This window comes from Rhinopithecus bieti, unplaced genomic scaffold (assembly GCF_001698545.2).
Source record: "Rhinopithecus bieti isolate Rb0 unplaced genomic scaffold, ASM169854v2 scaffold_50877, whole genome shotgun sequence".
Taxonomy (NCBI): domain Eukaryota; kingdom Metazoa; phylum Chordata; class Mammalia; order Primates; family Cercopithecidae; genus Rhinopithecus; species Rhinopithecus bieti.
In genome coordinates this window covers 621,982-634,234 of record NW_016821745.1, presented here as the reverse complement: position 1 = coordinate 634,234, position 12,253 = coordinate 621,982, and the positions used below count along the sequence as shown (strand labels likewise).

The following is a 12,253-nucleotide window of genomic DNA, read 5'->3' as shown; positions in this document are numbered from 1 at the left end:
TAAGAAAGCTATGCTCACCGCCCTTGCCACCCTCTGCCTCCTCTTCTCCGATAGTGAAGGGTCTCAGAACCCCTCCAGCCTCCCTTGGCAGATCCTGCGGCTCCTGGACGGACATGGGAGTGCTCATCACCTGCAAACCTCACCAGAGCTCCCAGGAAACAGAAAAAGCCCCCATTCTTCCTGCTCACTCCACTCCAGAAAGCCCCCCTTTCCTTCTGAGTCCCTTTCCTGCTCCAAACACCCCTAGCTCCCTGGAGACTCAGCCTGGACCGCCGCAGACCACAGACGGACGGACGCCAGGGCCTGCCTTCAGGCAGAATTGTGCCCATCTGTGCTTCAGAGTCCTTCCCTGCACAATGAAGACATGGCCTGCACCTCACATGGTGGCTGCTGTGAGGATGGAGGCTGAGGCTTGGGAAGCCATTGGCTGCTGTGAGGATGGAGGCTGAGGCTTGGGAAGCCATTGGCTGCTGTGAGGACGGAGGCTGAGGCTTGGGAAACCATCTGCACAGCTTCTGTCCGCCGCAGGTGGGACACGCGCTCTCGCTGCCCAGTTTGGCTTTGCTTCTGCCTGACACCCATCCTCCACTCCAGCCAGGCAAGGTCGCTGTGCCATGTGCCAGGCTCATTCAGAAGCCCTCACCTCCTCCCACATTGCCCTTGGGAAGTCCCACATCCTCTCAGGCGTCAGAAATGCCCCCTGAGCCAGGGGCCGCCATCCCCCGCCTTTTCCAGGCCTCGCCCCTCCCTCCTCCTCCTCCAAGACAGGGAGCCCAGGACACCAGGACATTTGTGCTGCAGGAGTTAGCGAGGCAATTAGGAGAAAAACAAGCCAGATAAAAGTTAGGACAGGGAAATCTGACTGTCTCCAATGTCCGTTCTTTTCATATTCTCTAGAGGCCCAGATTTTTGGATGAGCATACAGCCTTCATACATGTTAGAAGATGTAATGATCCCATTGACAAAAACAGAGTGATAAGACACTTAAGAATAAATTCTGCAAGAAACATATGCACAACCAATATGAAGAGAACACAGACTGTCTGAATGAACGGAAGGTATACACTGTCCTTAGAGAGAAAGATTTAACATCATAAATATTCTAGCTTTTATTCCCAATTTAGTCTACAAAGTAAACACAGCCCCAGTTAAAAATACCAACAGGATTTTTCATGGATGTTCGTTAATTCTAAAGTTCGCTTTTTAAGTTGGGTGCAATGGCTCTCACTGGTAATCACTGCACTTTGGAGGACTGAGGTAGAAGGACCATTTGCACTTAGGAGTTTGAAACCAGCCTGGGCAACACAGCAAGAACTCCTCTATACTAAAAATAAAAAATAAAATAAATTAGCCAGGCATGGTGGCATGCACCTGTAGTCCCGGCTACTTGGGAAGTTGAGAAGGGAGCATCACTTGAGCCCAGAAGGGCGAGGCTGCAGTGAGCTACGATCATGCCATGGCACTCCAGCCTGGGCAACAGAGAAAGAGCCTGTCTCCAAAACATATATAAAAATAAAGATAAAATTTATTTAAAAAAAAAACAAAAGCACTAAAGAAATCAATTACGGGCTGGGCGCGGTGGCTCAAGCCTGTAATTCCAGCACTTTGGGAGGCCGAGACGGGTGGATCACGAGGTCAGGAGATCGAGACCATCCTGCCTAACACGGTGAAACCCCGTCTCTACTAAAAAATACAAAAAATTAGCCGGGTGAGGTGGCGGGCACCTGTAGTTCCAGCTACTCGGGAGGCTGAGGCAGGAGAATGGTGGGAACCCAGGAGGCGGAGCTTGCAGTGAGCTGAGATCCGGCCACTGCACTCCAGCCTGGGCAACAGAGCGAGACTCCGTCTCAAAAAAAAAAAAAAATCAATTACGAAAATGAAGAGTAACAAGGAATGAGAAGACTGATATTAAACTATGTTATAGAGCCATAATAGTTAAAGCAGTATAGCACTGAGGCATACATATGCAGGAAGATTAGGAAAAAGAATAGAGAGCCCAGAAATAGGCTCAAACACATTTTAAAAACTTTGCTGTATTATCAAGATGGTGTTTCAAATTGGTGGAGAAAAGGTAGATTTTTCAATAAAATGTACTGGCATTGACATTTTCTGGGGAAAAAAATAGGTTGGTCTTACCTTGTTTTATACATCAAAATAAAAAATACATTGGTCAAAGATTAAGTATTTTAGGAGCCAGGCATGGTGTTAGGTATTTTAGGAGCCAGCCTGTAATCTCAGCTACTCAGGAGGCTGAGGTGGGAGGATCACTCGAGCCCAGGAGTTTGAGGCCATGGTAAGCTATGATCCCGCCTGTGAAGAGCCACTACTTTCTAGCCTGGGCAATATCGAGAGACCCCCATCTCTAAAAGGAAAGGGGAAACTTAAAAAAAAAAAAATCTTTGAGTGGGGAAGGGCTTTCAAAGTATGATACAAAACTTTAGAAGTCATAAAAGACTGATAATTCTAACAATGCAAAAAAAAATTTTAATCGTTCATGGCAAAAAAAAAACAAAACAAAAATAAAACTAGTCAACTAGAGAAAAACACATATTTGCAACATGTCATGAACAGGAGCCAATTTCCTTAATATGTAAAGAGCTTCTGTAAGAAAAGACTGTCATAAACCATAGAAAAATGGGCAAAGGATATGAATCGCAATTTTGCAGAAATGAAATGGAAATGGCTCAGAAGCATATGAAGGATGGTCAGCTCCACTTTTACTAAGGAACATGCAAATTCAACTTAATGAGATTTTTTCTTCCGTCAAATTGGCAAAGATAAGTTTCATAACTTTCATTCATTGGTGGGACTTCCATGGATGGTCCTTCAGCAATATTTATCAAATTTACAAAATACACACCATCAATTTCAGAATTCACACACTTCTAGGAATATATCCCTGAAACTATACTCTCACATGAAATGCTGTGTGTGGAAAGCTATTCATTGTAGCATCTTTTTAGTATGAATGTGTGGGAAATAAAAACTATCATCGGGGCTGCGTCACTAAATGATGGACGGCCTCTCCATCACTGACTTTGCAGCCAATAAAAAATAACAAAGCATCCATTCAGTCACGTCTATTTACCGAGTGCCACTAACCCTGGGGACAAATCCACAGACCAGAAGTCGTGCCCTAGTGAGAAGGAGACAACCAACACATAAGTCAAACGGGGGGGGGAAGTGCCAAGGAAACAGATGACAGGAAACAGGATGACAGGAAACAGGATGACTGACAGGAAACAGGATGACAGGAAACAGGATTTTGAGGCTGCTGCAGCCTCAAACGGGGCCGCCGTCAGGATGGACTTGCTGAGACATTTGAGCAAAGGCTGGGCTCAGAAACGACCCGGAGCCTGTGCCCACACTGGAGCAGGTGGAAGCACCAGGAGAGAGGGGAGACAGGGTAAGGAGATGAGGAGGTGAGGGCAGATCCAGCAGGACCGCCAGGATTCCTGGAGAGTGAGCAGGCAGGCAGCCACGTGGTCCTATCGTCATATTTTAAAAGCATGCCTGTGGCTGCTATGCTGAGAGCATACTGAAGGGTTGAGGGGATTACAGTGGGGAGACCAGACAGAGGCCTTTGCAATAATCCAGGCAGAGATGATGATGGCAGGGAAGGTCCATTGGTCCCTCCCTCTGCTGCAGGATGCTCTACAAGATACATTGTTAAATGAAAAAAGCAAGATGTGGAATAGTGTTTAGTAAACTAACACTCATGAGACACAGCACACACACTTATGCTTCACTCAGTATAGAATCTATTGTGAAGATCACTTGAGAACGCCATATTGCTGCTTCATGGAAGGAGAACTGGGTGGCTTGTGGATGGGCACAGCATGGAAATTGACCTTTTCATTTCTATCTTTTTGCATCTTTTGAATTTTGGACTCTGTACATAGAGTATAATGCTTATTAAAAATTACTTATTTATCAAATACCTTAAATATTTGAGAGAGGAAAATATTTGCATATAGGATATACAGAGGATTATTCAAAATTTTTTATTTGTAAAGAATTCCTTGCCGGGTGTGGTGACTCATGTCTGTAATCCCAATACTTTGGGACTTGAGCTTAGGGATTTGAGTTTGAGACCTGCCTGGACAACACAGGGAGACCCTGTCTCTACTTTACATTTATATTAAATAAATTTTATATTTTAAAAAATTCCTAAAACGTATAAGGAAAATGGACAAAGGCCATAAAACAGAGGAGTAAATACAAATGGCCAGTGAACAAAGACACCCACTCTCATCAGGAACTAAATGACAAGATGCCACTTTGAGCTGACAAGCTGGCAAAAATTAAAACATTTTAAAGTCAAGGACAGGCCCGGCGCGGTGGATTGTGTGTAATCCCAGCACTTTGGTGGTGCCATTGCACTCCAGCCTGGGCAACAGAGTGAGACTCGGTCTCAAAACAATTTTTTTTAAATTAAATAATTAAAGTCAAGGGCGGGAACTCTGTGGAAATGAAGCTTCTGAAAGTGTCCTGGAAGAGAAGCGGCCCCTGGTCAGGCCAAGAACCCCACAGCAGCAGCCCCGTCTTCCCCCAACTCACTGCTAGGCGGGGGGCCTCCCAAAAATGTAGACGCAAACCGCGCGGCCTCTGCGTTCCCTTCCCGGTTCAAGTTACCCGGTAACGAGGAACCACAAACGCTCTGCCCCTGGTGGAGGCCCAGCGTCCAAACCCAGCCTGGGCAGGGCCGGCTCCTCCGGGGTTCTCGGCCGCCTGGGGGCCACAGGCGTCTCCCCGGTCCGTATCCAGAGCCTGCTTCTCAGGAGAACGCTGGATCTGGGGCCAGCCCTAACCTCGTCTCGACCACATCTGCAAAGACCTCGCATTCCTGGGTCCCGGGCGGACACGAACGCGGGGGCCCGCGCATCCCAGCGCCGCCGCTGCCAACCTCCAGCTCGCGCCGGCCCGCGATCCATCATTCTCTAGGATTCCCCTTTGGAGTCTCTCTCTGTCGCCCAGGCTGGAGTGCAGTGGCGCAATCTCGGCTCACTGCAACCTCCGCCTCCCGGGTTCAAGAGATTCTCCTGCCTCAGCCTCCGAGTAGCTGGGATTACAGGCGCCCGCCACCACGCTCAGCTAATTTTTGTAGGGACGGGGTTTCACCAGATTGGCCAGGCTGGTCTCGAACTCCTGACCCCAGGTGATCCACCCGCCTAGGCCTCCCAAAGTGCTGGGATTACAGCCGTGAGCCACCGCGCCCGGCCAGATTTCCCTTTTAAACGCGAAGGCACCTCCACGCTCATCGCGAGCCTGACGTCCACGCGGCGCCCACCTGCGGGCGCGCCTGCCCCGGGCGCCACCTGCCCGGCGCCCCGCGCAGCTGTGTGCTGTCGCCCTCCGGCCAGCAGGGGACGCCGCCCGCTCGCCCCGAGCAGCCGCCGCTGTCCCCGGAAGTACCGCCTCGGCCGGAAGTCGTGAGTCCACGCGTCTCGAAAAATGGCGTCGTCCAGGAACCCCGGAGAGGCCGGCCCGGGAGGCTCCCGTGGACGCGTGGTCCGCATGAAGCGCAAAGTGGGCCGCGGTCCGCGCCGCGGTCCAGGCGGCGGTGGGGACAAGGCCCTGAAGAGACTGAAACTAGCGGTGAAGGAGTTCGTGCACGCGACTTCGGAGGGCGAGGCTCCCGAGGGTTGCGGGGGGCCCGGCGCCCCGGTGCGCTTCCGCCCGGGAGGGAGAAAAAGTCGCAAGGAACTGAGGAAGGAGAAGCGGCACCTTCGGAAAGCACGCCGGCTGCAGAGGACGGCGGGTCCCGACGAGGGTCCCGGCCCGGGAGGCCGAAGCGGAGCCGAAGAAGCGAGCGGTCCCCGGCGGGACACGGAGGAGCGCGCCCGCCCAGCCCCTCGTCGGGACCCCTCGCCTCCCAAGGAGCCGCAGCCCTCCCGGGTCAAGGCCAAGGTCACGGCCCCCACCGCAAAGACTAGACCCTCCGCAGCCGCCACCGCCGCTGCCCGAAAACGGGCGCTTCTAGCGGCCAACGAGGAGGAGGACCGAGAGATCCGAAAGCTGGAGCGTTGCCTCGGCTTGAACAAGCGCAAAAAGAAGGACGGCAGCAGCTCCGTGCCGCTGAGCTTTGCACGCGACGGGCTCGACTATATTCTGGGAGCCCTGGAGTCTGGGAAAAATAGCGGCTTGTACGACAGCAGTGGTGAGGAGGAGGAGGAAGATGCCGGACAGACACTCTCCGAAAGTGACTTAGAGAGTGACTCCCAGGACGAAAGTGAAGAGGAGGAGGAAGACGTAGAAAAGGAAAAAAAGGCGCAGGAAGCAGAAGCAGAAGCGCAGAGCGAGCACGACGACGAGGATACAGAACAAGAACAGGGGGAAGAAAAGGGGAAGGGAACACAGGAGAAAAGGAGGGAGAAGAGAGTCCGTTTTGCAGAAGATGAAGAAAAGAGTGAAAATTCCTCGGAGGACGGTGACATAACGGAGCAGGTATCGTGTGAACACTCTCTAGGCCCTCTGGGATTTCCTTCAAAATAACGGGGCGGGGAGGAGGGCGTGAGACAGAAATGACACAGACTTGGTGTCTTGATAATGGTTTCAGCTGAATGTGAGTAAATCGGGTACGTTACTCTATTCGGTCTTTCATGTTTTTAAATTTTCATAATGTAAAGTTTAGGGAAAAAGCACTATAAAGACATTTTTATCCCGGGGACTTCAGGGCTGTCTCCACAGTGCGGCATCTTCATTCTGTGTTTACCGGCCCAGGTCTAAAGCAAAGCAACCCACCCCATCCGTTCAGGCCTCTTTCAAGTATCCAAGGACATCTGCCGTTCCCGACTTCTAGAGTGAATTTTCTTTTCTTTTCTTTTCTTTTCTTTTTTTGAGACGGAGTCTCGCTCTGTCGCCCAGGCTGGTGTGCAGTGGCCGGATCTCAGCTCACTGCAAGCTCCGCTTCCCGGGTTTACGCCATTCTCCTGCCTCAGCCTCCGGAGTAGCTGAGACTACAGGCGCCCGCCACCTCGCCCGGCTAGTTTTTTGTATTTTTTAGTAGAGACGGGGTTTCACCGGGTTAGCCAGGATGGTCTCGATCTCCTGACCTCGTGATCCGCCCGTCTCGGCCTCCCAAAGTGCTGGGATTACAGGCTTGAGCCACCGCGCCCGGCCTCTAGAGTGAATTTTCTAAAACCCAAAGCTAATTTACAGCACTCCCCTGGATAAAGTTCAACATTGAATTAAAGATAAAGTTCACGCCTGTAATCCCAGCACTTTGGGAGGCTGAGGCGGGCGGATCATTTGAGGTCAGGTGTTTGAGACCAGCCTGACTAACGTGGTGAAACCCCGTCTCTACTAAAAATACAAAAAATAGCCGGGCCTGGTGGCAGGCGCCTGTAATCCCAGCTACTTGGAAGGCTGAGGCTTAAACCAGGGGGGCAAAGGTCAGAGTGAGCCGAGATCGCGCCACTGCACTCCAGCCTGGGCGACAGAGCAAGACTCTGTTTCAAAGAAAAAAAAAAGTTCAGAATCCAGGATGTAGCAATCAAGGCTTTCATGGGCTGTCCTCTTGCATATTTTATCTCAGCGTTCTTTTGCATGTAGCTCATGGTTGGAGGCAGCTGTATGGAATTGCCTGCATTTCCTTCTCCCCACATCGCACTAGTTCTATGTATACAAATATTCAGCTTCTATGTATACACATATTTGTTGAACCAGGTTTAAACTCTCTAGCAGTGAGGATCTTGCCTTACAAATGTTTGTGTCCTTAATGATTTGCAAACACCACCACCCCCCTTGATAATTTAGGAAATAGTGAGCTGGTTTTTATTTGTTTATTTTTTTTTAAACTGAGTCTGACACTGTGTCCCAGGCTGGAGTGCAGTGGCGCAGTCTTGGCTCACTGCAAGCTCCACCTTCCGGGTTCACGCCATTCTCCCGCCTCAGCTCCCCAAGTAGCTGGGACTACAGGCACCCGCCACCATACCCGGCTAATTTTTTGTATTTTTAGTAGAGAAGGGGTTTCACCGTGTTAGCCAGGATGATCTGGATCTCCTGACCTCGTGATCCACCCGCCTCAGCCTCCCAAAGTGCTGGGATTACAGATGTGAGCCACAGTGTCCAGCCGGTTTTGATTTTTGTCATATAAACTTAGATACTACTTTTAAACAAGTTTGAAATTATTTTTAGGACACTTTTCCTCCAAAACTAGTGGTATGTTTAATTTAGGTATTTGTATGCTACTGTGCCTGCAGTAAATTAAGGCCGAGCAAAAGCGCAGTAGATAGGGCTCTGCTGGAGTTGAGCAGATACCAGAGGTGCACAGCTAGGTCTGAAGAACTGCGCAGGGGAAAACGAGATGATGAAATGTATTATTAATAGCATTAATGGAAATAATGACATGCACATCCTGATGAGTGGAATGTTTACCCATATACTAAGCACTCAATAAATCTGATGTATTTAGGCAGCAATGATCAGTAGCAGCTTCCACCAGTTCTTGGGAATTTAATATTTAAATGCACATATGGCAAAGAAAAGAAACAGGATTTGGTCAGTGTAAATTGTTTGTAATTTATTTCTCTTTTCAAGCGGAGTCGTTGTGAAAGTGGTGAGAAGTACATGCCACCTCATGTGAGGCGCGCTGAGGAGACAGTGGACTTCAGGAAAAAGGAAGAACTAGAAAGGCTGAAGAAACACGTGAAAGGTTTACTTAACAGGTGACCTGGCAGTATTGTTACGCGGTATCACTTAAGGAGCTTGTCTGTTTTCTAAAAATGTAGGAGTTATCCCCGCAATTCAAATCGAAGTGATGGGGACAGTTGATCGGATCCTTTCTGTTCTTGTCTTCATGCACCCAGACCCATACCTCGAGAAGGAGAGGATACCCAACTGTTGGATACTTTGAATCCCTTCAGGGTTTGAGAGCAGCCCCAGTGCCCACATGGTTATTCTGAGAAGTGGGAAGGAATAGGGCAGAGGTTCTTTGTGCATCTAAGGACAGTGTTGGAAGGACTGGCCTATGTCCACTCTGCAGGAACACAGTCACCTGGTCTTCCATCCCCCGTACTCATTGCTCATGTCTGCATTTTGTTGTTAACCACTTTAAGAACAGAACATTTAAACAACTGATTGGAAACCATACTGGTGGGGCTTTGGCAGTTACGCGTGCCCATCAGCTCTTTGGTTTTGAGGGTGTATGCGTGTGACCTTTTTTGAGATGGAGTTTTTTGCTCTTGTTGCACTGGGTGGAGTGCAATGGCGCGATCTTGGCTCACTGCAACCTCCACCTCCCAGGTTCAAGCGATTCTCTTGCCTCGGCCTCCCGAGTAGCTGGGATTACAGGCATGCACCACCACGCCAGCTAGTTTTGTATTTTTAGTAGAGATGGGGTTTCTCCATGTATGTCAGGCTGGTCTCAAACTCCCGAACTCAGGTGATCCACCTGCCCCGGCCTCCCAAAGTGCTGGGATTACAGGCGTGAATCACTGCACCCAAGCAGGTCTGTGTAGTTTTATCACATGAAGATTCGAGTTACCACCACTGCAATCAAGATAAAACTCACCACCATCTCTCTCCTGCTGCCCCTCCATGGCCTCACCCACCCCCTTGTATTGCTTTTTGTTTCCTATTATCCTGGGAATTTACTGTAAACCTCTGTTTTAATGTTGAGTTCTGTATTAGCACAGGTGCACAATGAATAACCTTCCATGTACATGTGTATATAGTCTCCCCTGCTACCCGTTCAAACAGAGCAGCCTTTTCTAGTGTTAGGAACTAAGGATTTCTATGCCACCTAAGAAATAAAAAGTTAGCATTTTTTCTAACAGCACATCCTAAGTCTGGACTCTGCCTGTGGAGATATCAGGTCAGGATATTCAGGGGAGTGTCCTCACCTATGTTTCAGTAGACTTAATCCAGGGTATGCCTCCGTGTGGCCACATTTCATCTTGTGAAGACAGCAATTACATTGTTTCGGGATTCCAGAATATTATGTGGTTATGAATAATATATGCTGGGTTATTGGGTCAATATAAGAATAGTGAAGGGGTCAAAAGTGTACACAAAAATAGAATATATTGTTGGTATGGATAACTTTTTAATTTTTTAAAATCGAACTGAAAATTCCTAATGGGAAACATAGTTGCTCTCTGTCTTTACAATTCTCTGCAGGTTGAGTGAACCCAACATGGCTTCCATCAGTGGGCAGCTGGAGGAGCTGTACATGGCCCACAGCAGAAAGGACATGAATGACACCCTGACCTCCGCCCTCATGGGTGCCTGCGTCACTGCCTCGGCCATGCCCAGCAGACTGATGATGGAGCATGTTCTCTTAGTCGGCGTCCTTCACCACACCGTTGGAATCGAGGTACAGTTGTACCTTTCTCCAGGCTGTCACCTGTGTCTCGTGGCGATTATTTTAATGATAGGCTTGATAAGTGCATCATTGTGTGCTGTGGGTGGTTCTTGTGTTAATTCCTTTTTGTTCTGAATAAATACTACATTGTCTATGTCATGTAATTGTAAAGAGCATTCAGGAAGTACTTGATTTGCCTGTCCGTTCTTTTTTTTTTTTTTTTTTTTTTTTTTTTTTTTTTTTTTTTTTTTTTTTTGAGACAGGGTGTCAGTCTGTCGTTTAGGCTGGAGTGCCATGGCACGATCACAGCTGCAGGCTCAGGTGATCCTCCCACTTATCCTCCAGAGTAGCTGGGACTGCAGGTGCACACCACCACGCCTGGCTAATTTTTTTGGCCGGGGTAGAAGTGGAGTCTCACTCTGTTGCCCAGGCTGGTGTCAAATTCCTGGGCTCCAGTGATCCTCCTGCCTTGGCCTCCCAAAGTGCTGGGATTGCAGGAGGGAGCTGCCATGCCCAGCCCTGTTCTGTCCAGCCTAGCATGTCTTTTATCTTCATTTTCTTCTGGACTGACATCTCAGATGTGCCTTCATTTCCTTTGCACTTCTCCCTTAACACTGATTTATTTCAGATGTTTGGAAGATAATGGTTGGTGTGGTCTCACTACTGAGGTGTTGGTATTGATGGGAGATGTGAGAGCATGGGGGCGTGGAGCTACCTGGACATGTTCAGGGAGGCCTGGTGCCCTTTCTGTGTTGTGGCCCTTTCTCATCAATGAAGTGGGCTTTTGTCGGGATTGAACCGTGTACAGAAAACATCTGGCACCTGACAGGTGCAAAGTAAATGTCCACCCCACCCCCACATCCCTTTCGTATTCTTGGTCCATGACCCTGGTGGTTAAAGTCAGGGAGGCTCTTTGGTGATGGCCCTGGTTCCACAGTCACTGCCCTCTTCTGGGCCTGTTCTGTCTTAATTGAATACAGGAAAGTCATAACCCTCCCAGTCAATATTGCAGTCCCCCAAGGGAGCTGATTTCAGGTGTGTTGGAGGAAATCAGTCCAGTTAAAGGAGTTTGTTTTGAGGTAGGTGAACGAATGGGTGGTTGGGTCTGTGAGGCTTAGTTTTCCCACGATACAGTATTTACCTGCAAATGCAGTGTTTCACCCATTTGGACCTTTAAATGATACCGTCTCTTTTGATGGTGGTTCTTAGTTTTTGCTTTCTGACAGCTGTACTCCAAAAAATAGGCCATTCCAGCACAGCATCCCTAAAAGTCTGATTCCCTGGTGTACGTTTATATACTTCTGTCTCCTTTTCATCTTTGATCCCAGAGTGTCCCGGTGAGATCAGGACAGACATTTGCCGAAGCCTGCTTTGCAGTGCAGCAGGCAAAGCCACTGAAGCGCTATGTGAAATTCCCAAGATCACGTCTTGTTAAAAGTACACAACTTGTTTTCTGGGCTCCTAGGCAAGCATGCTTTCTACTGCAGTGCTAGTCACATTCACTTCATTTTTATATTATTTTCTCTCAATTATAATCTTAACAGTTATCTAGAGTCTTACTAACTGGGGCTCTCCAAAGCTTGCTCTAAGATGCACAGATTTGCCAAAATGAATTAGCCTTCTTGTCACTGGGGCTTCTGTGCTGAAGGTGGTGTAGGGTGGGTGGAGACGCTGCCTGAGCACAGAACGTGCTGTACCAGCACGGTCTGTGTCACTTAGATGAGCTTGTGCCTCCGAGTCTTCCTGTGTCCAGTCGTTAAGGTCAGTGAGTTAGTTAATGTAATAGGCATAGGAGGCCGGGCGCGGTGGCTCAAGCCTGTAATCCCAGCACTTTGGGAGGCCGAGACGGGGGGATCACGAGATCAGGAGATCGAGACCATCCTGGCTAACACGGTGAAACCTCGTTTCTACTAAAAAATACAAAAAAATTAGCCGGGCGAGGTGGCG

At 48.9% G+C, this 12,253-nt stretch overlaps 1 protein-coding gene across 1 annotated transcript in view; it reads left to right on the top strand.

The window, feature by feature from the left end:
• The first annotated feature begins 5,417 nt into the window (after nucleotides 1-5,417).
• The window catches only part of NOM1 (nucleolar protein with MIF4G domain 1), a 23,988-nt gene continuing 17,152 nt past the window's right edge, over nucleotides 5,418-12,253 (top strand). The window contains exons 1-3 of the mRNA XM_017860589.1: nucleotides 5,418-6,447; nucleotides 8,542-8,669; nucleotides 10,123-10,318. Coding sequence (XP_017716078.1) covers nucleotides 5,455-6,447; nucleotides 8,542-8,669; nucleotides 10,123-10,318 — 1,317 coding nt within the window. The 5' untranslated portion in view covers nucleotides 5,418-5,454. The remainder of the gene's footprint in view (nucleotides 6,448-8,541; nucleotides 8,670-10,122; nucleotides 10,319-12,253) is intronic.